The sequence below is a fragment of the Acinonyx jubatus genome, chromosome C1, assembly GCF_027475565.1.
Source record: "Acinonyx jubatus isolate Ajub_Pintada_27869175 chromosome C1, VMU_Ajub_asm_v1.0, whole genome shotgun sequence".
Classification (NCBI taxonomy): Eukaryota; Metazoa; Chordata; class Mammalia; order Carnivora; family Felidae; genus Acinonyx; species Acinonyx jubatus.
Window position 1 is genome coordinate 21,226,008 of NC_069381.1, and position 26,570 is coordinate 21,252,577.

At 38.9% G+C, this 26,570-nt stretch overlaps 1 protein-coding gene across 2 annotated transcripts in view; it reads right to left on the bottom strand.

The window, feature by feature from the left end:
* TAF12 (TATA-box binding protein associated factor 12) overlaps nt 1–26,570 on the bottom strand; it is a 31,655-nt gene that overhangs the window by 3,820 nt on the left and 1,265 nt on the right. Inside the window, exons 2-5 of one of the 2 annotated variants that reach the window (XM_015066984.3) lie at nt 13,518–13,602; nt 12,549–12,800; nt 9,654–9,731; nt 3,919–4,033 (exon numbers count right to left, since the gene is read on the bottom strand). In XM_015066984.3, coding sequence (XP_014922470.1) covers nt 3,919–4,033; nt 9,654–9,731; nt 12,549–12,800; nt 13,518–13,589 — 517 coding nt within the window. In that variant the 5' untranslated portion in view covers nt 13,590–13,602. The remainder of the gene's footprint in view (nt 1–3,918; nt 4,034–9,653; nt 9,732–12,548; nt 12,801–13,517; nt 13,603–26,570) is intronic. The other variant, XM_015066985.3, reaches the window with a different exon arrangement.

The window sequence follows — 26,570 nt, forward strand, 5'->3', positions numbered from 1 at the left end:
GACTTCGATTCAGGTGATGATCACAGCTTGTGAGTTTGAACCCCACATCGGCTCTCCAGTCTCAGTGCAGAGTCTGCTTTGGATCCTCTGTTTCTCTCTGTCCCTCCCCGGCTTGCTCTCTCTCTCTCAGAAATAAATGAAAATTTAAAAAATTTTAAATATGCGTATATTTATATTTTGTATTACATTAATGTAACAGCAACAACAATCATTTAGTGACTAAAAGGTATAGTAAAATGTGTGGTATAAAGCAGCACTGTAGGGGCACCTGGGTGGCTCAGTTGGTTAGGTGTCTAACTTTGGGTCAGGTCATGATCTCACAGTTCATGAGTTCGAGCCCTGAGTCAGGCTCTGCACTAACAGCTCGGAGCCTGGAGCCTGCTTTGGATTCTGTGTCTCCCTCTCTCTCTGCACCTCCCCTGCTTGCATTCTGTCTCTCTCTCTCTAAAATAAATTAAAAAACATTTAAAAATATAAAAATAAAGCAGCACTGTACAAAGCATTCCATGCACATTATCTCATTGAACTCCCACATTACTTTTTTTTTTTTTTAAGTTTATTTATTTTGAGAAAGAGAGCATGAGCAGGGAGAGAGGCAAAAGGAGAGGGAGGGAGTGAGAGAGAGATAATCCCAAGCAGGCTCCAAGTTGTCAGCACAGAGCCCCATGCAGGGCTCAAACCCACGAACCGTGAGATCATAACCTTAGCCGAAATCAAGAGATGGACATTTAACCAACTAAGCCACCCAGGTGCTCCTAAACTTCCACATTTCTAAAGACTCTGTCTGTCAGAAAGGGAGGTTATTTAACTACGCAAGTACAGAAAATCAGGTGAGAAGCAAACCTGGCAGCACCCATTCCAGTCGGTCAGAAGAGAGGAGATGTCCAGATTTTACATCCCCATCTGCAAGTCTAACTTTGTTGGGGGTGGTGTGCAGCAGACCTGGGTGGTCAGGTGCCATTCAATACCAGGTTCCTCAATTCCCCTTGCTCCGATCCCATGCCCCCCAAGCGATCTGATTATGCATCGGTCTCCATCTAGGCCTGCTACAGAAGCTGTTCTGGCAATGCAGACTTGTGAGTATTCCTATCTTTGTGACAATTACTTCTCACCCATAATGAATAAACTAACATTCCAATGTTATTTCTAATAATTAAAATACAAAATATTTTGGGGTGCTTTGGTGGCTCAGTCAGTTAAGCATCTGACTCTTGATTTCGGCTCAGGTCAAGATCTCATAGTTTGTGAGACTGAGTGAGCCCAGTATCAGCTCTGCACTGACAGCATGGAGGCTGCTTGGGATTCTCTCTCTTCCTCTCTCTCTCTCTGCTCCCTCTGCTCTCTGCCCCCTCCCCCACTTATACATGCTCTCTCAAATAAATAAATAAATAAACTTAAAAAAATTTAAAAATAGGAATGCTAAACTGTCAAATATAATCTGTTGTGTGGGGAGGGTTGTGGCAAAATATACATAAAAATTACCATTTTAACCATTTTTATTTTATTTTATTTTTTTTAATGTTTATTCATTTTAGAGACAGAGAACAACAGAGCATGAATGGGGGAAGGTCAGAGAGAGAGGGAGACACAGAATCTGAAACAGGCTTCAGGCTCTGAGCTGTCAGCACAGAGCCCGATGCGGGCTCAAACTCACGGACCGCGAGATCATGACCTGAGCCGAAGTTGGTCGCCCAACCGACTGAGCCACCCAGGCGCCCCATAACCATTTTTAGGCATACAGTTCTGCGGCATTAAGCTCATTCACCTTGTTGTACAACCATTATCACTACTCATTTCCAAAACGTTTTCATCATGTCAAACTAATGCTCTGTACACATTAAAGCAGTGCCCATCTCCCCCCTCCCACGGCCCCTCATCATCACCATTCTACTTTCTATCCATTTGCATTATGGTGGTTTTAAAACATGTCTGCAAATTCCTTTACATGCCTCCTGTTAAGGAGTGGAGATTGCCTCAAAGAACAGAATTCAGTGGAGTGACACTGAGGGACTTCAGACACTGGGTCAGTGAAAGCCGTGCACTTTCTGCCAGGTGGTTATAGGATACTCATCCTGGGAGCCTATAGCCACCATGTAAGAAGTCCAGCCAGGGGCGCTTGGATGGCTCAGTCAATTAAGCGTCCGATTTCAGCTCAGGTCATGATCTCACGGTTTAGGAGTTCAAGCCCCACATCAGGTCCTGTGCTGACAGCTCAGAGCCTAGATTCTGCTGTGGATTCTGTGTCTCCCTCTCTCTCTGCCCCTCCCTCACTTGCACTCTGTCTCTCTCTCTCTCTCTCTCTTTCTCAAGAATAAATAAACATTAAAAAACAATTAAAAAAAAAAAAAAAGAAGTCTAGCCATTCCGGGACTGCACGGGATGAGATCATGTAGGGAGACTGCAGACAAAGGAAGACCTGTGGAGTCCCAGCTTTTTGAGAGCATCTAGCCCAGGTATCAGACTTGGACATGATGAAACCCTGTTATGGGTTGAATTGTGTCCCTCAAAAAGAGAAAGACATGTTTAAGTCCTAACCCCCAGCACCTCAGAATATATTGGTAATAGGGTCACTGCAGATGTAACTAATTAAGATAAGGTCATACAGGAGTAGGGTGGGCCCTTAATCCAGTATAACTAGCATCCTGAAGAGCAGAAGAGGCAGACCAAGAGACACACACAGGAGAGAAGGTCACTCAGAGGCATAGACGGAGTGATGCAGCTATATGCAGGCAAGGATTCCTAGCCACCACCAGAAGCTAGGAAAAGGCATGGAAAGATTCTTCCACAGTAACACTGGAGAGATCATGGCCCTGCTGATACCTTGATTTTAGATTTCTGGCCGCCAGAACTGTGAGAGAATAAATTTTGTTTTTTTAAGCTACCTAATTTATGGCATTTTGTTACGACAGCCCTGGGAGACTAATACATCTTCCTTCAAAACAGTCTCAGCCCTGGCCACCACCTGACTTTAATTACGTGAGAAACCCCTTAGCAAAACTGCCTGGCTAAGCCCAGTCACCCCCTGACTTATGAACAAAATAAACCATCGTTATTGTTTTAAGCCACTGTCTTGGACCAGTTTGTTACCCAATAACACATAACTGGAATATCTGTCCTCTATTACTAATACCAGCAACGTTAACCAGAAGTGTGTTATTTACTCCACCAAGACTACCAGTGTCTCCCTAAGCTATACCTTCCTGACACTGGGAAGGAAGCCTTTTTCAGTAATCAGTCATGGGCTGATCTATACCGAACCCCTCAATCTGCCTCATTCAGTTGGCTTGACTATCTCTGTACTCACAAGACTGTTCACTTTCTTCTGAACTGCATTGTAACCAATGCAGAGTGGGGCTTGTTTATTTCCCAAGTAATTATGGTTATCAATGTTATCTCAGAAAAACCCAAGCTTGAATTTAGTGTAGAAAAACAGAACACAAAATTATATGTATATTATGATTACAATTTGGGGGAGGGGGGCAATTCATAAATAGGCTAAAAACTGGAAGAGAAACACCATTATTTAAATGGTGGAGACATAACTGCTACATTTATAAAACTCTACTTTGTGCCAGGTCCTGTGCCAGTCACTTGACAAACATAACCCGTAATTCTCATGATCACTCTACAGGGATGATATTATGATCTCCACTTTACAAATGAGGAAACAGGCTCTAAGAGAAAGTTGGTAGGAAGGACAAGGTGATACAGACAGAAAGTGGCAAACCCAATGCCTTGGCTCATTCTCCTTACCATGGATGGGTTTCCCTTCTCTATGTAAATCTGCTATGGAATGAATACATACATCCCAGAGCCTAATAGCCTAATTCTGACATGAAGGTTCCTCTGACTAGATCTTTCTGGTGGTCCTAAAGGAGCAACAGTGTGAATGCCTCAGGGAGAAACAAGACCACATACCTAGATGCAGCTGGACATCTTTCACCTCCAGGGTGCTGGACTTGCGATGCCGAGCAAGCTGGCAGGCTGCTGTCACCACACTCTCGATGAAATCATCAGCAATCTGCAGCAGCATCTGGGGAAGACAAAAGTGGGGGAGAGTAACCATGACACTGGCAGAGTAGGCTCCTGTTGCTGGGACAACTGTGTCTGCTTGAATCACATATTTAGTCAGGCTTTCTATTAGAAGCCATGGAATCAGCATTTGGGCTAAGGTGAGGAGGAAGAGGAGTGAGAACAACACTAAAAACACATCAACTCATTAACCAGGTTGAGCACAACTCACACCTTTCTGAGGATGTTACTTTCTGTATTTCCTACCTGGCAGGAATCAATCAGGCCAATCCCTCACTCTCATATTTTCTTCTGAATTAGGTGGGAAAACAAAAGTGAATCTTTATACTTCCTCACTCACAGTCTCCTAAAGCATTTTTATTTCCATTATCTCACCTAGTCCTTATATTAATCCTGTGAAAAAAATGGGGCATGGATTCTATACTCCTTCTATACAGAAGGATGCTGACTCATGGCCATGCAACTGCTAAGCACCAGAAGCAGGATTCAACTTCCAGGTTCCATGTCCAAATCCTGGGTTCTTTCCACTTCATTATCATTTATCCTGGACTATGTGAAGAGTAAAATCAGAATTTGAAGCTAAAAATTGGAGTTTTCATCAGTCAATACCTTGGCCTCCTCTGCTGACCAAAAATAAAATGAATTACAATCATAGACAGGTATACCTTATTCTGTTAGACTATTATTGCATTGTTATCTTTTCTATGAAACCAAATGGATACCATCCACAGAGATGCACAGAGAGTGAGGGAAGGGCAGAGAGAGAGGGAGAGAGAGAATCCCAAGCAGGCTCCACACTGTCAGCACAGGGCCCAACATGGGGCTTGAACTCACAATCCATGAGACCATGACCTGAGCTGAAGAAAAGAGATGACTAACTGAGCCACCTAAGCACCCCTTTCTCTCTCTTTTTTTTAAAGTAAGCTTTACGCCCAACATGGGGCTTTGAACTCACCACCCTGAGACCAAGAGTCACATACTCTACTAAATGAGCCAGCCAGGCACCTCCTAACAGAGAGATTTCTGATTAAACATGGCAAATCAAATCCAAAAATGACCTCCTCTCCTTCCCTAAATCCAGTAAAATAACAATAAAGGGAAAAAAGACATATAAATCCACAAAGACAACAGGAGAGAAAAATTTAATAGACACGAGATTCCAATAAACTTTTATTTGTTTATTTTTTGAGAGAGAGAGAGTGCATGAGCGAGGGAGGGCAGAGAGGGAGGGGAACAAAGGATCTGAAGCAGGCTCTGTGCTAACAGCAGACAGCCCAATGTGGGGCTTGAATTTACAAACCACAAGATCATGACCTGAGACAAAGTCAGATGCTTAATCAACTGAGCCACTCGGGCACCCCTCCAACAAACTTTTAAAGTAAACTTTTGCCAAGGAGATAACAGAGGAAAAGTGGGATCTGACCTGCAGATGGAATGTACAACATAAGTGCCCATAAAGGGGACACCAATGAGAATTAAACTGATTTGCCCCTTGCAGCCCCCAAAAGATCCAGCTTCTGGAAGTGCTATTTACATAAAAGATTGGGCTGAGGCACGGAACTAAAATCTGAGAAAGTATTACAAGTCTATATACAGACTAGTCCCCATTCCCTCCACACTCCAAAAGCAGCCAAGTGACTCCTCCCCACACATACCAGAACTCAGCAGGTTTATTCCCTAGAACACTGAATAGGCATGGCTCTGGATTAGAATACATCAGACACAGTGATGGCAGGGGAGAGATACAGCCTCTTTCTCTTGCCTTGCTTTCAGGATGTCAGAAGCTAGAGATAAACCCTCCAGATAGGAGCCTGGAGGATTCTTTTCTGGAGATACCAAATGACTCCAGAGAATAGACTTACAGATGCTGAGATGTAGAGATCCTCCAATAAGAAGGCTGACTTGTGGACAAATTATTCTGGAGTGAAGCCAGTGGTTTGCTAAAGCCAGCTGAGAGGAGCTTATAAAAGTCAATTAATTACATGCATTTCTTCACAATCTTGCATTCAGCAACATGTTGATAGCTTAAAATAGGGTATATTGGGAATATTTACACCACAGAAATTAGGAAACGCTAAAAATTAGGGCCTTTTCCTCCACCAAATTTGTTGCTAAACATTAACAGTACGTTACTAGATGAAGCCAATCAGTAAATTCTGCTTCACATCAGCTTTTTAGTGGCTCAGTCTTTAAGAACAGATCGTCAAGAACACCAAACATGTGAAGGAAATCTCCAATACTAAAAAGAAAATAAGCAAACCAAGGAGAAAAAAAGGGCCCAGGGGACACTAAGACAATGCAGGGAAAAGAAGAAAATGTCAAAAAATGGAATTCCTTGGAAAGAAAGGTAAGAGAAGATATTACAACCATAAAATAAGAACAGAGTGGCTTGGGGAAAAAAAGGACCAATTAGAAGTGCCTGGCTGGCTCAGCTGGTGGAAGAGTATGACTCTTGATGTCAGGATTCTGCAAGCCCCACCTTGGGTGTAGAGATTACTTACAAAATAAAATCTTTCCTTTTTTTTTTTTTTTTTTTTTAATTTTATTTTTGAGAGGGAGAGAGAGCACGCACAAGTTGGGGAGGGACGGAGAGAAAGGGAGACACAGAATCCAAAGCAGGCTCCGGGCTCCAAGATGTCAGCACAGAGCCCGACTTGGGGCTTGAACTCATGAACCGCGAGACCATGACCTGAACTGAAGTTGGATGCTTAACCAACTGAGCCACTCAGGTGCCCCCAAATAAAATCTTTAAGAAACAAACAAACAAAAAAAGGACTAGTCAACAAGAAAACCTCATGAGAATTCTAATTTTTATAGCAAAAAACCATACAACTTACAAAGTTTAGAAGATAAACTAAGAAAAATCTCCCTAGCAAGTGGAACTTAGAATTATAAAGAAATGAAAAATAGGAAATCAAAGACAAAAAACCCTAAGAGGACCAATGCAGAAGATTCAATATCCAACCAATTGTCATTACAGAATGAAAGAGCAAAAACAGAGAAGAAATTATCAAAAAACTAATATAAGAAAATGGAAGTCTCACACACTGCTGGTATGAATGTTAAAGGGTGTATGTAGCACTTTGGAAAAACAATTACCACATGACTCTGCAACTTCACTCCTAAGTATATTATCAAGAAAAATGAAAACATATTTCCACATAAAACTTATGCACGAGTTTAAAAAAAAGGAAAAAAAACAAAATTTGCACATGAATGTTCATGCAACATTCATAATAACCAAAAAGTGGATACAACCCATCAACTGATGAATGGATAAACAATGGTATGTCCATACAACAGAATAGTATTCTGCCCTAAAAAGAAAAGAGGTACTCATATCTGCTACAGAACTTTAATGAACTTTAAAAACATTACACTAAGTGAAATAAGCCAGTCACAGACACCACATATTATATGACTCCATTTATCTGAAATGTCCAGAAACAGGCAAATCTATAAAGACAGAAAGTAGATTAGTAGTTAGTTGCTTAAGGGCTGTGGGGGTTGGAAAAAAATGGGAGTGACTGCTAATAGGTAGGGGTTTCTTTTAGGGGTGATGAAAATGTTCTAAAAATGACAGTGTTGAGAGTTGTAGAATTCTGTGAAGAGACTAACAACCACTGAACTGTAGATTTCAAATGAGTGAATTTTATGGTATATGAATTATATCTCAATAAAGCTGCTACCCCCTCAACCACTCCCCCATCCTCCCCACACACAAAGAGAGCAAGTATTTTTCCCTCTGGTTAAAAAAAATAAAAATGGATGGGGCGCCTGGGTGGCTCAGTCGGTTGAGCGTCCGACCTCAGCTTGGGTCATGATCTCACAGTCTGTGAGTTCGAGCCCCGCGTCAGGCTCTGTGCTGACAGCTCAGAGCCTGGGGCCTGTTTCATATTCTGTGTCTCCCTCTCTCTCTGACCCTCCCCCATTCATGCTCTGTCTCTCTCTGTCTCAAAAATAAACGTTAAAAATTAAAAAATAAAGTAAAATAAAATAAAAATAAAAAAATAAAAATGGAATTATACTTTTTTTTTTATAATTTGTATTTCCTTTCCTTGTCATTACATACTCTTCAGCAAAGGCAAAACAAATAACAAAAAACTCCAAACCCCAAAATATACAAAATCATCCCAGAATTGAGGCACTCAAGTCCCTAAAATAAAAGAAGGTTCCAGGAACCCAGCACAACAAATGAAAAAAGATAGCACTAAAGCTCATATGAAAATTCAGAATAGAAAAAAAGTAACACTCTAGGGGCACCTGGCTGGCTCAGTTGGTAGAGCATGCAACTCTTGATCTCAGGGTTGAGTACAAGCCTCAGGTTGGGTATAGAGATTACTTAAAAAAGAAAATATTAAAAAAAAAAAAAAAGGGGAGGGGAAGAAAAAAGACTCTAAAAAACCAAAATTGGGATCAGAATGGCATAAGACCTTTCTGTTTTTCTTTTTTTTTCTCAAGTAGGCTCCATGCCGAACATGGGGCTTGAACTCACGACCCTGAGATCAAGAGTTGCATGAAGCACCCTGCATAAGATTTCTTAATAGATTTTCAAAGACAATGGAGCAATGCCTTTACAACTGAAAGGAAAAAAATGATTTCCATAATCAAATTCTAAACTCTTTCAAACCAAAAATTAAGTGTGAAGTTAGAATGTAGATATTTTCAGACATTTACTTCTCATCTATCCTTCTTAGACAGTAATAAAAATGTGCTCTAACAAAAAGAGGGAATAAAGTAAGAAGAGGATGTAGGATCTAGGAAACAAGAGATCCAAAGAGAAAAAAAAAAAAAAAGAGCAAAAGGAAGACCCAGGAGAGGTTTGTTCAAGTGACCTAAAATTAATCAGACCAGAAGACGATGGAGGATTCTGGGAGTGAAATCTCCAAGTCAGGAAAGCGGGCGGGGGAGAGACTAAAATCTGCAGATTATTTTTCCATTTGAAAAACAATGTTGATAAAGTGTACACCAGAGGTGATAGCAGAAGTCGAATAAAAAAGGCACAAAAAAAAACTAAATAAAAATGAGTCAATTATCAACTTTGTAAGTAGTACAAAACAGGACTTGGTTCAGTGGTGAACAATATTTACTTGGTCAGAATAATGTAAATACTGATTTCTGAGTTATCTAAAAGTTGTGACAAAACTATATTGGAAAAATGAGGGAAAGGGAAGCATGTATGGATGTGAGAGGTTTAACAAAATTCTGTCAACAGACAGAAATCAAAGAATATCTGTTTCAGTATATTACTTAAAAATATGGAGGAATATTATAGAAACAACTGAAACTGTTGAAAGTGATTGCCTGTGAACAACAAACGAAGCCTTTTTCACCAAGCAAAAGCAGCAGCAGCTGCTAGGTAGAAAGTGCTAGGCATTCTCCTAAGTGATTTGTACAAGTTATTCCAGGGAACCCTCACAATAACCCTGTGGGTAAATAATACCATACCCTGCCAACACAAGAGGAAACTGAGTCAAAAAGCGTACGTGACTTGTCCACAGCTACAGAACTGGTAAGTGGCAGAGCCAACATTCAATTTCAGATTTGTCTGCCTCTAAAGAGCCAATATTCTGTATTAGCTCTCAGGAACACAGATTCTGGGGTTCCCAACCCCACCTTACCTCCTCCACATCTTCATCCAATTGCTCATTAGGATCCACTTCTCTGACTAAGTCTTGTAATTTCTTCTTGGTCAATACCTAAAGTTAATTGGGAGAAGATTTTTTCAGTAAGTATTAAGGGAGAAAAACCCCTTATTACCCTGTAATGAAGAAAGGCTGTCACTGTGTTGGGTTTAGTTTCTACTTTCCAAAAGTCAGCAGTCTGGCCTACAAGACTTGTATTCTACAAAACTGTACTCTCAAGACAGAAGTAGCCCAGGGAAAGGCCACAAGAGCAGTGTGGCCGAGAGGCCAACATCTGTCAGTTTATTTCTGCTTCATCTCTTTCTCACTATGCCTTACCTTCCCTCTACATTAAATAATTCGCAATTTTCTGACCATCACAACTTGTATGTGCCTCTGTTGCTTTTGGACGTGCTCTTCTACCCTTCTTCCTATCTGCTCAGTCTATGGTGCCTTCTTTCTGCTTTTCCTAGCCCACCCAGGTAAAAGGAACCACTTCCTCCTTTGGCCTCTACTAGACTCTGTGCACCCTTCTATCATTGTATGTAGTTGTAAACTTGCCTGTTTCTTTCTTTCTTTCTTTTTAATGTTTATTTATTTTTGACAGAGACAGAGTGTGAGCAGGGAAGGGGCAGAGAGAGAGAGGGAGACACAGAATCCAAAGCAGGCCCAGGTTCTGAGCTGTCAGCACAGAGCCCAACACGGGGCTCAAACTCATGGACCCCAAGATCATGACCTGAGCCAAAGTCGGCTGCTCAACCGACTGAGCCACCCAGGCACCCCATAAACTTGCCTGTTTCAGACTCAGTAGGCTGAAAGCTCCCTGAGGGCAGGGACCATGTGTTCATCTCCATATAATATTTGTATAAGTGCATACAACTGTGATCCCTTTTTCAGAGAGGAAATGTCATGTTACATATATATACCATTAAACAATAATCAAAAGACATACATTAAAATGCTAACCATAAACTGAGAATAAACTGAGGGTTGATGGGGAGTGGGAGGGAGGGGAAAGTGGTGATGGGCATCTAGGAGGGCACCTGTTGGGATGAGCACTGGGTGTTGTATGGAAACCAATATGACAATAAACTTCATATTAAAAAAAAATGTTAACCATAGTTATTTTGGGGTGATGGTAAAATTATGGGCTATTTATTCTTGTATTTCTAAAGTTTCTGTGATAAGCATGTATAATCTTGGAAATAAAGAAAAAAGAAACAAATTTTTAAAATACATATTTGTTCATGATTTCTCAGATCTATCCATTCTCCATTCTAACATTACCACTACATCAAGCCTTTACTGCACATCTTGATTTACTACAGAAGTCTTAGACCTGGTCTTCCTCTCAGTCTGCCCCCTTTCCTACCTTTCTTATCCACTTACTACCAAGTTAATCCTCCTATGATATACTACTTTTATTATGTTACTTACTCTTCTATTAAATATTTGCAAAGATTGTCTAATGACTAAAAGTTCCAAAGGAAACTGACTAGTATATGCTCAGTTTATTCTGCCATAATCCAGCCTAAACTGTCTTACCTCCTGCTCTTCTCCAACAGACTACACATTCAACACAAGCTGGCTTCCCAACTATCTGCCCAACCTTCCCCATTCACCTTTACTGGTCCCTCCCCCTATTTTCTTGAAATGTCTGTCCCTCCTATTCCAGCCTACAAGGTTCAAGTTAAGAGATAATACTTATTTCTTATCTCTTGTGGGTCTGCAGAGCAGAATCAGAATCATGGCCAGAAAGTAGGGGGCAGATTTTAGAAGTACTGAAGAAAATTAATGGCAGCAGCTGAATGAACTAGAAGGAGAAAAGACTGGAGGCAATGGTACTTAATTACAGGAATAATGAATAATGAATGCATTAGTTATTTTATTTAGCTATTTTATTTACCAATTATAAAGCATATATATATTTATACATAAAAATAGAAAAACCTATCATAGGCAACATGTTGTGTTAGTGTGTGTATATGGATGTATGTAAATATACATCACACACATAAACACTATAAACACTGATAAACATTGTACATGATAATTTCATAAAGAACTTCAGAAGTCCAAAGGACAGGGGCGTCTGGGTGGCTCAGATGGTTAAGTGTCTGACTCTTGGTTTTGGCTCAGGTCATGATCTCACGGTTCGTGAGTTCAAGCCTAAGCCTGTTTGGGATTCTTGCTCTCTCTCTCTGCCCCTCCTCTGCTCTCTCACTCTCTCTCAAAATAAGCTAAAGATAAATAAATAAATAAATAAATAAATAAATAAATAAATAAATAGTAAAACTCTTTAAATTTCTTTTAAATTTAAATTTTATTTTTCAGAGACAGAGTGTGAGCAAGGGAGGCGCAGACAGAGAGGGAGACAGAGGACCCAAAGTGGGCTCTGTGCTGACAGCAGCTATCCCGACGCAGGGCTCTGATGAATGGCAAGATCACGACCTGAGCCAAATTTGGATGCTCAACCCACTGAGATACCCAGGCGCCCCCCAACAAACCTATTTAAAAAAAATAGGGCGACTGGGTGGCTCAGTGGGTTAAGCGTCCGACTTCGGCTCAGGTCATGATCTCACAGCTTGTGAGTTTGAGTCCCATGTCGGGCTCTGTGCTGACAGTTCAGAGCCTGGAGCCTGCTTCACATTCTGTGTCTCCCTCTCTCTCTCTCTGCCCCTTCCCTGCTCACACACACTCTCTCTCTCTCTCAACAATAAACAACAACAACAAAATTAGAAAATAAAAAAAATAAAGGAGTCCAAAGGAGGGAAAAGACCTTTTCCAGCTAAAAGGAAGAAGCAGCATCTGAGATAGACATCTCCCAAAGCATTATTGGTTCAAATAACAGATAAGAGGTACCTATAAAGAACCAAAAATAAGAAACGATACCTGATTATTTTCAGGGCTGAGACGCCCTCCAGTCCCAGGAGTGCCTGGTATCTTTACCACTGTAGTGCTATTGGCCATGGAGCCTTGTGGAGGAGTGCTGGCTGGTTCCGGTTTTATGGATGAGAAATTGGAAAGGTTGATTAGGGCTGAGGGGCCAAACTGGTTCATAATCTGCCGAGCTTTGGACTTCAGCTCATAGAGCTTATCAAGATCCTGTTTCTTTTTGGAGCTGTGAGGACCAAGGCCAATCAACTGTAGAAGGAAAACAAGAGAATTAACTCCAGAAACAACTTTAATAAAGGGTAAGTTTTGAAAGTAAACTTATATAAAGTCTCTTGGACTTGAAGGGTCTTTAGGATTTCTGGGATAGTGACCGTGTGATACCTGCACATTAAAAATGGACGGAATGAGGAATGTTCATTGCTCTCACCTCATATTTAGAAACTATCTTTTCTCTAAAATCTAAATGAAATAGTCCACAAAATTAAATAAGAAATGAAATGAGAAATCTTATGCAAAAATAAACTAGAATGAGTAAGACATTTTTGAAGACTTCGTAAAAATAGAATACTTGGTTAAGTACTAAATGTGTTATTTTTCAACAGCAAATAATGTTAAATTCAAATAAATCATGGCACAATCACATACTTAAAACCAGTCACAAAACTTCAGAAAACAGATTAGTTCATTTTGGCACTTCAAAACATGCTTAAATCTATGTCAGGGCTATGTCTAATCAACACGATTTTTAGCAACTGTTAAAAGTAAGCTGTTCTTTGTCATCAAGAGCAAATTTTCTCTGAGTGTTAGCAATCTTTAAGTACATGCAGAGTCCCTAGCCTGGAGTAGCCAAGACTCCTAAATTTTAAAGCCATGAGGTAGACTCTGTGGACAGCAGCTTTGGTGTCATCAAGATCAGAAGCACATTTACCAAATTCTGTCAACAGCGACCTCAACGAGCTTACTTACAGCTATCTGAGTGTCTAGATCTTTAATTACATCAGCAACAGCTGTGAGCCCGGTGAACTGAGAGGCAGCCATTTTCAAAAGCTACCTGTAAATGAACAACTGGCATCAAGCACCACTCTTGCCACAGAACCATTTCAGTTGCGTGGCTGGCACATCTTCACGGGCCAGAATCCAAGCAAACTGGATGTGGAGAAACGCATCCATATTCCTGTCTCCTTATTCTTACTCATTACCAAGAGAAATATCTCCATCTCTTTCATACGCAGCTTTTAAAATTAATGAAGATTATAGTAATATAAATTCTCTTCTAATGAAACGGATGTTCTAGCGTTAGGGATAAACTAGCAGCATATGGAAACTTCATTGGCCAAGTCGTGAAACTTGAACTTGCAGGAATCATGGCAGTGGTTATCAGAATGTGGTGAAGCTTAGCAACCTAAATGAGCATCTATACGTGTGAACTCTTGCCCCAGTTGCTGAGTTCCTCCCCAACAAACCGTCTAACTTTCTAACATGAGAAATCACCTTTCCTGGTTTACCCTTAAGAAGAGCAACTAACTATGCACTGGTTAAATGACCAAGAGAAACTTGGCCAAGAGTCAGCTGAGGGGGACAGCAGAGCATCAAGATCACTGGTTTGTTTTTTAACCGTATGCAGTCCATGCCTCCTTCTCCCTTACCCACAAATGGTACCAACAGAAGAATCAGGAGGGGGAAAGACTGAGAATGTGGTTAATAGTTGTTCTATAATGTTATAAAAACAAACTATTTACCCACAGCAAGTTTTATGAAAGAGACTTATTAAAGATTATCAGTATGTTCACCACACTGAACATATTATACCCTTCAAATAACATTCCCATAACCTTCAAGGGACTTCCCAAAGAGTACTGGGTATTGCTCAAAATAAGTAGAAGACTTTTTTTGTAACAGAGATTTCTGCATAATGGGAATTTCTATAATAAGACCTGTAGACAAGAACACAATCTACACAGCACCAAATATGAATAATCATATGTCAAGTTTGGAATTAACATTAAGGAATAGCTCCAATGACTATTAATGAAATAAGTTGTTTTAATGAAATAAGGGGAATCCATACAATATAAGAAACATCAAAGTTTCTCCCTAAGAAACTAGACTGCAATTTACTGTATTGTTTTGTTGAGAAGCAAACATTACTTCTGCATTTTCAATAATTCTGTTAAGTGAGCTATTTCTTCCATTAAAACAAAACAAAACAAAACAAAGCAGATGATAACCACTCATTACCAGACTGACATTGCCCATAATTTCCTAGACTATTCCTTTATTTGGTTGGATTTAAAACACCATATTTGGATGGGTGATGATTACATGGATTTACACAATGTCAAAGTCATCACACTGAATATTTAAGATCTGTGCATTTTATTGTATATACAAATTATACCACTATTAAGGACAGGAAACCAAATCACCCAACCCCCACCCAAATAAATAAAGGATTGCACTCTTAGGCATTTATCCCAGAAAAATAAAAACTTGTGTTCCCACACAAACCTATATTCTCATGTTCATAGCATATATCAATAAGGAAAAGATAGATTATTGAATACATGGTGGTATATGAGTACATCTGGAAAACATCTGGTTTCGTGTTTAAAATTTAAATATTTGACCCATCTGGAATGAGGGGGGGTATATATATATTCCTCCCTTCATACACTCTTTTATTGCAGACGGATCAAATATTTAAATCTTAAATATAAAATGAATTATCTTAAATGTTAAATATAAAATACTAGAATATAGGAGATTTAAAAAATATTCAGAAATATAACCCTCTCACTTTATTAAAAAAAACTAACCCAAAATGGATCGTATACTTTAATAATATCAAATGTACAACTATAATACTTTTAGAAAAAACAGGAGAAAATCTTTGGGCTCTAGCTAGACAAGAGTTCTTAGACTTGACACTAAATGCAATCAATAAAAGGAAATATTGATAAATTGGCCTTCATCAAATTAAAAATGTTTCCTATGTGAAAGCCTACGTAGAAAGGATGAAAAGACGAGCTACAGACGAGGAGAAAGTATTTACAAACTACATATCCAACAAAAGACTAGTATCTATAAAGTATAAAGAATTCTCAAAACTCAACACGTCTTTTTTTTTTTTAACTAATTCAATTACAAAATGCACAGAAGACCTGACCAGATATTTCACCAAAGTCATACAGATGGCAAATGAAGCACAAGAAAAGGTATTCAACATCATTAGTCATTAAAGAAAGGCAAATTAAAACTGCAGTAAGATGAAACTACACACCTAGAAGTATGCCTAAAATAAAAAATAGTGATAGCACCAAATACTGACAAGGATGCAGAGAAAATGGATCACTAGCACATTGCAAGTGGGAATGTAAACAGGACAGCCACTCTAAAACAGTTTGCAGTTTCTTAAAAAATCTAAGGATGTACCGTCACAGAGAAGCCTAAAGAGACATGAAGACAAATGGAAAAACTAAGATCTGAATAAATGATGGACTTCAGTTAATAATACTGTATTAATATTGGCTCATTAGTTTTAACAAATGCACCATACTAATGTAAGATATTGCTATGGAGGAACTGGGTGTATGGAAACCCTATTACCTTCCCAATTTTTCTGTAAATCTTAACTGTTCTAAATTTTTTCTTAACGTTTATTCATTTTTGAGAGACAGAGCACAAGCGGGGGAGGAGCACAGAGAAAAAAGGAGACACAGGATCCGAAGCAGGTTCCAGGCTCTGAGCTGTCAGCACAGAGCCTGACGCGGGCTCGAACTCATGAACCACGAGATTATGACCTGAGCCAAAGTCGGATGCTTACCCCACTGAGCCACCCAGGTGCCCCTAAAACTGTTCTAAGAAATAGTTTATTAAAAAACTAGGGGTGCCTGGGTGGCTCAGTCGGGTGAGCATCTGACTCTATATCTCAGCTCAGGTCATGATCTCATGGTTCATGAGATGAAGCCCTGAGATGGGGTCTGTGTTGACGTTGCAAAGCCTGCTTGGGATTCTTTCAATCCCTCTCTCTGTACCCCTCTCCTGCTCTCGTGCATGCACATGTGTATGTGTGAGTATGTGTGTGTCTTTCTCTCTCTCTCTCTCAAAATAAATAATCATTTAAAAAAATAAAGTAAAAAAAAAATTAGAAAAAAAAAGGGGGGAGGGGGTGCCTGGCTGGCTCAGCAGGTAGAGCATGCGACTCTTAATCTCAGGGTCGGAGTTCAAGTCCTACATTGGGTGTCGAGCCTACTCTAAAAAGAAAAAAGGGGAAAAAAGAACAAACCATTAATACACAAAACAACAGGGATGAATCTCAAAAAATATTTAAGCAAAAAAAAATCCAGTCTCAAAAGAAATACTCTATGATTCCATTTATTTAATTTTTAAATTTGTATTTCGTTAAAAAAATTTTTTTATGTTTTTATTTTTGAAGGAGAGAGAAACAGAGCATGAGAGGGGGAGGAGCAGACAGAGAGGGAGACACAGAATCTGAAGCAGGCTCCAGGCTCCGAGCTGTCAGCACAGAGCCCAACACAGGGCTAGCTAGCACTCACGAACTGTGAGATCATGACCTGAGCCGAAGTCGGACGCTCAATCGACTGAGCCACCCAGGCACCCCGTATTTGTATTTCATTTTTAAAGTTTATTCATTTTGAGGGGGGCTGCAGAGAGAATGGGAGGAGAGAGAATCTCTCAACTTGGGGCTCAATTCCATGAACCATGAGATTATGATCTGAGCCAAAATCAAGAGAGTCCAACGTTTAACTGATTGCACCACCCAGGCACCCCTGATTCCGTTTATATGAAATTCTAATCTCTAATGATCTAAAAACTAAACTCTAGCAATAGATGGGGCAGAGACTGAACAGGGGTATGGGGGACGTTTGTGAGGTAGATATAAATGCTCTATATCTTGAGGGGGATGATGCTTACACAGCTGCATACATTTCTGAAAACCCATCAAACTACTTACAATGTGCATTTTATTGTACACAAATTATACCTCAATAAAGTTGGCTCAGAAAAAAAAAAACTCTTAATATGCAACTATTACACGACCCAACAATTGAAGTCCTAGGCATTTATCCTAGAGAAATGAGAACTTATGTTCACACCAAAACCTTTACATGAATATTCATAGTAGCCTTATTTGTAATAGTCAAAAACTGCAATCAGCTCAGGTGTCTCTCAAGAAGTGAATGGTTAAACAAACTGGTATATCCAGATCATGGAAAATTACTTATCAATAAAAAGAAAAAAACTTGATACACACGACTTACATGAACCTCCAGAGAATTATGTTGAGCAAAAGACAATACAAAAATGTATTTATATAACATCTTTGAAATGACAAAATTTTATTTTTTTTATTTTTTTTTTCAACATTTATTTATTTTTGGGACAGGGAGAGACAGAGCATGAACGGGGGAGGGGCAGAGAGAGAGGGAGACACAGAATTGGAAACAGGCTCCGAGCCATCACCCCAGAGCCTGGCGCGGGGCTCGAACTCACGGAGCGCAAGATCGTGACCTGGCTGAAGTCGGACGCTTAACCGACTGCGCCACCCAGGCGCCCCTGAAATGACAAAATTTTAGGAACAGGAAAGAGATTCGTGAGGTTGTTAGGCACTGAGTAGCAGGGAAGCAGATGTGGTTACAAAAGGGCAATATGAGGGACCTTTGTGATGGAATCATTCAGTGTCTGGACTGTGATGACAGATAAAAGAACCTTTAGGGGCTCCTGGGTGACTCAGTCAGTGAGGTGACCAATGATCAACCAATGACCAACTCTTGATTTTTGTCTCAGGTCATGATCTCGTGGTTCGTGGGTTCAAGCCCCACAATGGGCTGGCTCTTTGCTAACAGTGTGGAGCCTGCTTGGGATTTTCTGTCTCTCTGCCCCTCCCCTGCTTACTCTCTCTCTCAAAATAAATAAATAAACACTAAAAAAAAAAAAAAAAAGAATCTATGAAAGTGACTAAATTGTATAGGACTTAATCCACATACATCCACAAATGAATACAAGTCAACAAATACAAGTAAAACTGGGTAAATCTGAATGAGACTGGTGGATTATATCAGGGTCAATATCCTGATTGTCATATTGCACAACAGTTTTGCAAAATGTTACCACTGGAGAAAACTAGGCAAAGTATACAAGAGATCTCTGTATGTTATTTTTTTTTAATTAAAAAAATTATTTATTTATTTTGAGAGAGAGAGAGAGTGGGGAAGGGACAGAGAGAGGGGGAGAAAGAAAATCCCAGCACAGAGCTCAACGCAAGGCTGAAACTCACAAACCAAGAGATCATGACCTGAGCCAAAGTCTGACACTTAGCCCACTTAGCCACCCAGGTGTTCCACTCTGTATTATTTCTTATAACTGCAAATAAATCTACAATTATCTCAATTTTTAAAATTGGGGAAAAAAAATTCTCAGCAGTAAATGAAAAGCCCTTCTAAAGATGGCCCAAAGGGGGCGCCTGAGTGGCTCAGTCAGTTAAGTGTCTGACATCAGCGCAGGTCATGAGCTCCAGGATCACAAGTTCCATCCCCACATTGGGCTCTCTGCTGTCAGCATGGAGCCTGCTTCTGATCCTCTGTCACCCTCTCTCTCTGCCCCTCCCCTGCTTGCACCCACTCTCTCTTTGAAAAATAAATAAACATTTTAAAATACATAAATAAAATAAAGATGACCCAAAGCTCAGGAGCCATAAAATACTTGACATGTTCAATTACATAAAAATAAAATGTAATTTTATTTGTCTGACAAATAAATAAAATTTTTAAAAAAACAAAAATAAAATGTCTGCATGGCAACAAACATAATAAAGGACAAAAAGACAAACTAGCAAAAATATATGCAATATATATATCAAAGACAAAGAACTAATTTCTTTTACATATAAAAAATGTTTAGACATCAATAGGCACCCAACCACCCAAAAGAAAAATTGCAAAAAACAAAACAAAACAAAAAAAAAAACACAGTACAAGAAATTCAAATAGTTCTTAAAGTAATGAAATTACCTTTATTCTCATTCATAATAAAAACACAGATTAAAACCATTTATTCCTCCTCTTGGCAATGATGAAAAAGTTTTACATGTACTCTGAAAATTTTATGGATAGTCATTTCGTCTGTTGTTGGAGTGGGGGGGAATATAAATTTGTTAGAGATCTCTATACAGGGCTACTTAGCAGTATCTACCAAAATTAAAAAACATATATTGTTTTGACCCCACAGTTCCATGTTTAGCAATTCATATTACAGTTGAACTTCTATGTAAAAATAATACTGTACATACAAGGAATATCAGCCTAAATGTCCATCAAAAGTGATACAGTTAAATAAATCAGGGTATAACCACAATGAAATACACTGAAAAAGAATAAGACTCATGAAAATATTAAGCTAAATGAAAGAATCCAGAGGTACCTGGCTGGCCCAACTGGAAGAGCTGTAACCCTTTTTTGTTTTGTTTTGTTTTGTTTTTGTTTTTGGTTTTTTGGAAGGCAGGAGGTTTGTTTTACACCAGAGGGGCTCAGGGGAGATCACTCTCCGAGGTCTGAGCTGGAAGAGCTGTAACTCTTAATCTCAGGGTCATGGGTTCAAGCCCCATGTTGGGTGTAGAAATTACTTAAATAAAACTTCTTAAAAATTAAACAAAATAAATAAAAGAAAGAATCCTGTCACAGAAGACATGTTGTATCATTCCATTTATATGAAATGTCCAGAACAGACACACCTATCAAGACAAAAAAGTGGATTAGTGGTTGCCAGGGCTGAAGCATAAGGGAGAAGAATAGGGATTGACTGCTAATGGTAAAGGGTTTGTTTTAGGAGGGGACAAAATAATCTGAAATTAGATTATGGTGATGGTTGGTTGCATAACCCTGAATGTATAAAAAAGCCATTGAAATGTACATCTGATAATGGTGAATTGTATGATAATGTCAATGACATCTCAATAAAGCTGTTTTTAAAAAATGAAAAAACTCATGAAAGGACCTCTAAAATACACTGTTCATTGAAAATCCAAGGTACAGAATAGTGACAATAATTTGTTATCATTTCTTAAAAGACATATAACTGTAAATGCATAAATTATTCCTGGAAAGATAAATAAGAAACTGATAACAGCAGTTATCTTGGTAGGGAAGGGAACGGTAGTATCTGGGTGGCCTATGGGACCAAGGTGGGAGAAGATTTACTTTTCATCATATAGCCTAAATTCTGTACCATGTGTATATGCTACCTATGAAAAAAAGAATTAAAGTAGTATTTGGTTTGTTTCCTCTGAAAAAATAGGTATTCTGACAACTTTTTAAAATATAACAAAAAATACAGCAGTAGCAACAAAAACGAATTTAACCTATATCTCATACCTTATAAAAAAGCAAACTCAAAACTGATCATACATTTAAAATTAAAAATGTAAAACTACAAAACTTTTAGAAGAAAATATATACGGGAAAAAAAAATCTTCATAACTTTGGGTTAGGACAGAGTTCTTACATGTAACACCAAAAGCATAATCCACAAAAGAAAGAAATTGAGGAGTGCCTGGTGGCTCAGTCGTTTAAGCGTATGACTTCGGCTCAGGTTGTGATCTCATGATTTGTGAGTTCCAGCCCCGCACTGGACTCTGCACTAATAGTGCAGAGCCTGCTTGGGATTCTCTCTCTCCCTCTTTCTCTGCCTCTCCCTACTCTCTCTCTCTCTCTCAAAATAAATAAACTTTGTGAAAAAAAAAAAGAAAGAAATTGATAAAGTGAACTTCACCAAAATGTAAACTCCTGCTCCATAAAAGAAAATAAACACGTCATACATGAAGAGAAAATATTAAAAATCACATATCTGACAAATAACTTGTATACAGGTTATATAAAGAACTCTCAAAATTCAACAAGTAACAATGCAATTAAAAAATGGACAAAAGATCTGAACAGACCCTATGCCTAAGAAGATATGCAGATGACAAACACATGAAAAGATATTCAATATCATTAGTCATCTGGAGAATGCAATGAGGGAAATGAATAACCATTAAATACTTTAGAATAATTTAAAAATTTTAAAAATAGACAAGTGCCGGAGAGGATGTTGAGCAACTGAAATCATCATACATTTCTGTGTGAATGTAAAATGGTGCAATCTCTTTAGAAAACAGTTTGCAGTTTCTTATAAAGTGAAGTATATATTTATCATATGACCCAGAAATCCCACTCCTAAGGTATTTACTAAAGAAATGCAAACTTCTATTCACACAAAAATTGGTGTGTGAATGTTTACAGCAACATTATTAATAACTGTCCAAAACTGGAAAAATAGATTGTCCTTCAACTGGTGAATGGATAAACTATAAATATATATCTATATAATGGAGTACTACTCAGCAATAGTAAGGAAGAACTACGGACACATGCAACAACATGGATAATCAAATGCATATGCTAAGTGAAAGTGGCAAGACAAAAGGCTACTTACTATATGATTCCATTTATATGACACTCTGGAAAAGGCAAAGCTATATGGATGGAGAGAACAGATTAGTGGTTGCCAGTGGCTTGGAGTGGGTTAGGGTTTGACTACAAAGGAGCAGCACGAAGAAAATTCTGGGGATGGTGGAACTTTTAGGGAGCAGTGTTATGGTGCTTACATGAAAGTGTGCATTGTCACAACTCATAGAACTGCACTCCCAAAAGGGTGGGTTTTTTGGTATGTAAATTTAAAAACAAAACATCATAACCATTCTGAAGTGGTCAATGACTCCATTTCCAAATCACCTGTTTACTGACAACTTTCATCAAGTCCAATTGTGGATGATACTGACCAAGCACAATGCCATGAAGTGACTGTAAATAACCTAAATTCTGTTATGTAATATACCATGGTTACCTTTGGGCTACTCAAATTTCTAACTCTCACTTACTTGGAATGCTAAGAAATAGGGAAGTACTACTGTGTAAAAACAGAGACATTAATTGTGGGACAGTTTGAGAGAACAACTGTAACAGTAAACCCTTACTAGCACCTACTATGTGGAAATCACATGCTACGGGATTTTTACGAAATTATGTCCAGAGAGTCCATGCCCCAGTAATCTACAGTAAAACTTACTTCATAATTTTATCAAAACAAGATTGTGTGGCTGGGAGTTCAATTAAATACCAAGTCTATCCTCCCTCCTCCTCACCAGTTACATTTAAACTATGGGTGACAGGCTGAGGATAACAGCCCTAGCTGCTTTTCCTTTTAACAGCTTGTACCTCAAACAGAAATCCAGTTGCAACCCTATCATTGTACTATGAGGTTCTGATTTTTCGAGGGTTAGGAGATGGGGGGAGGGGGTCACACCTTGTAGTAATTATAAGACCATGGCCTTTTCTAGACATCTGTTTCATTAGCAATTTTTTTTTTAAGTAGGCTTCATGCCCAGCAGAGAGTCCAACACGGAGCTTGAACTCATGACCCTGAGATCAAGACCTGAGCTGCGATCAAGTCAGACACTAAAAGACTGCACCACCCAGGCACCCCAACAGATATTTTTTTATATTTTATTTTGGGGGGCACCTGGCTGGCTCAGTTAGAAGAGCATGAAACTCGATGTTGGGGTTGTGAGTTCGAGCCCCACCTGGAGTGTAGAGATTACTTAAATAAAACTTAAAAAAAAAAAAAAAAGTTTTCACAAAGGGTGCCTGGGTGGCTCAGTCGGTACAGCATCCGACTTTTGATTTCAGCTCAGGTCATGATCTCACGGTTTGTGGGTTCCAGCCCCACGCTGGAATCTGAACTGACACTGCGGAGCCTACTTGGAATTCGCTCTTTCTCTCCCTGTTCCTCCCCTGTTCTCTCTCTCTCTCCTTCTCTGAAAATAAACTTTATTTTTTTTTAAATTTTGTTTAATGTTTATTTATTTTTGAGACAGAGCATGAATGGGGGAGGGGCAGAGAGAGAGGGAGACACAGAATCTGAAGCAGGCTCCAGGCTCTGAGCACAGAGCCTGACACGGGGCTGGAACTCACAGACCGTGAGATCATGACTGAGCCGAAGTCGGAAGCTCAACCGACTGAGCCATCCAGGCGCCCCAGAAAATAAACTTTAAAAAAAAGTTTTAAAAAATAGTTTAAGTAATCTCTACACCCAACATTGGGGCTCAAACTTACAACCCTGAGATCAAGAGTCGCATGTTCTTTGGACTGAACCAGTCCAAAATATATATACATATATGTATATATATATTTTTTTAAGTGAAGAGAATAGGGGAATAGAAGAACAGATTGTCTTTAAAACCCTTTCACTTCTGAAATGTTTAGGAATTATTTAAACCAAATAGTGGAGTAAAGGGGACTACCAGGCTGATGGCATAAAAGCCCTATCACTGTGGTACAGGACTTAAATGACTGGGTTTCCTATCTGTTTCTTTTCTCACTGGCTTCTAGATGTATCTAAATGAGCTCAAATTTCCCAGCCTTAAAAAAAAAATCCATTAATTGCATTCTGTAAAACTTGAGAGGAACATTTCTTTCCATTAGTTTTTTTGACTAGTTTGATTCTGTTTAGGTGGTCTTGGCTTAACAGAAAGGCAATACAGTACAGTGGTCAAGGGACAGACTCTGGTGGCAATGTCTGGGTTCAAATACCAACTCTGCCACTTATTAATCAGCTTTACGTCCTTGAGCAAGTTATTCCAATCTCTTTATACCTCAGTTTCCTCATGTGAAAAATGCATTCACATTTTATATATCTCATGGGACTGTTGTGACAGTACATTGAATTTATGTATAGAAAGCACTTAGAAGAGTGCCTGGCACATGAAAAGTACAAATAAACATGTTTGCTAATATTATAATATATATGCTCCTCTCTCTTCTAAATCTTAGTTATAAAAATCAGTGCATTAAAGCTAAAGGTTTTCAACCATTGTAGTATGTGTTGGTGGCATCCTATAACCATTTTTATGACTTCAGATATTAAAAAAAAAAAAAGTGGGGTGCCTGGGTGATCAGTCAGTTAAGCATCAGACTGTTGATTCTGGCTAGGGTCATGGTCTCAAGGTTTGGGAGTTCCTGCCCCACATTGGGATCTGTGCTGACACTGCAGAGCCTGCTTGGGATGGGATTTTCTCTCAAAATAAATAAATAAGCTTTGAAAAAAAAAACTTAAAAAACAATACAAAAAAAAAAAGTGACTGCAAAAAAATGGTCGTGGTAAATGGTCAAAAGGAGGCTGATGAGGGGTACTATGGCACAGGGAAGGCCCAAGTCAGGAGGGTTGGGTATCATACTACTTCTGCCACAGAGTTATAGGAGCTCCCTTTGACCAAATTTTCTACATCTATAATTAAGAGTGGGATCCGAATTCTTAAGTCCTTACACCTCTAACAATTAATGTAAGATTTTAGATTAAGTCCATATGTACAGATTTCAGTTTGTCTTCTGCCACTGGCACACCTATTTCACAATACAGACTGATAAACACTGGTTGTGTATAGTCTCCAAAGTATTTTGGGGCTTTCCATGAAGACCTTAGATCAAAAGTAACACGTTCCATGTTCAGATCTTCTCTAACACAATGATTTTCTGATCAGGTACTTTGAAACACTATTATGATAATTCAATGCTAGAGCTACATATGAGTGAAATAAGTACCTTTTGCAAATGTAGATGAGAATGTTAACTCAAGAATAAATTGTCATTAATTAAACCAAGTATTTTGAAATGGTGTCATGGGAATGCTTTACTTCATAATTTGGGGTAAGTTTTGATCACTTGTATATAGTAGAGGCACTTGAAAATAGTATAAGCTAACCCTTTGGGGAAAAAAAACAGTAGTTTCAACTAAGTTAGCCCAATTTCCCTAATCATCTAGTTCATGTTGCAATTAATTGTAAAGTTAATCCAATTTAAGTCCTTGTTCTTCAAATTGGTCTTTTGTGGCCTCCTAAATTTAAAATTAAATATATCTTTCTCCATTGTAAGGAAAAGTTCTAATCAGGTCCCATTTTTAGATCTTGAATATCTATGCTTATTTAAAAACAAAGAAATTTAGCTCTCAAATACTACACTATATAAATACCCTAGCGAGTTATAGTACTTGGTATTAATAGAAATCTTAAGGAGGAGGAGGTGCTTTCATTCAATATGTTTTGTTTAACTGTTACTTCTATTTTGTTGATGGGCAAACTGAGATATGGAAAGGAATTCACTTAGAAAAGTAGACAAAATTAGTCAAACACATACAAGGTTTGACTGGGGATGGGCCACTTATTTCCATGTGTTTTCAGGCAAGGTACTTAACCTCTCTGAACCAATTTCCTTATCTGCACAATGGGACTGACAATATCTAACTTGTGGAGTTGTGAGAATTAAATAATATAACACTTGAAAGTGCTTACGGGGGCGCCTGGGTGGCTCAGTCGGTTGAGCGGCCGACTTCGGCTCAGGTCATGATCTCCCAGTCCGTGAGTTCGAGCCCCGTGTCGGGCTCTGTGCTGACAGCTCAGAGCCTGGAGCCTGATTCAGATTCTGTGTCTCCCTCTCTCTGACCCTCCCCCGTTCATGCTCTGTCTCTCTCTCTCTCTGTCTCAAAAATAAATAAACGTTAAAAAAATTTAATATAAAAAAAAGAAAGTGCTTACGATAGTGCCTGATTAATCTGTGTAGGTTTCAGTAAAAGATATTATTGAAGGGAAGTAACTGGTCCAGGTATCCCTGACATTCTTATCTAAAAGCAGCCATCTCCAATAAATCCTGATACTAAAATATAGGATATAACTTATTTATCTGCAACTTTCTAAATGGCTTACTATATTGGGGTTGTGGGAGGGGGAGGAGAAGCATTCCTTTAAAGGTTCCCTAACTGGTGACATTCACTGTATTGATGTCAATACAGCCACAAGACTTGAAATAAAGTACTAAATTTGTAAAAATTTCCTTCTTGAGTTTGACGTTAAAGCAAAGATTCTAGAATCGTGTTTTCAAGGATATTATTAGCCAAGATCTCCTATTTGCT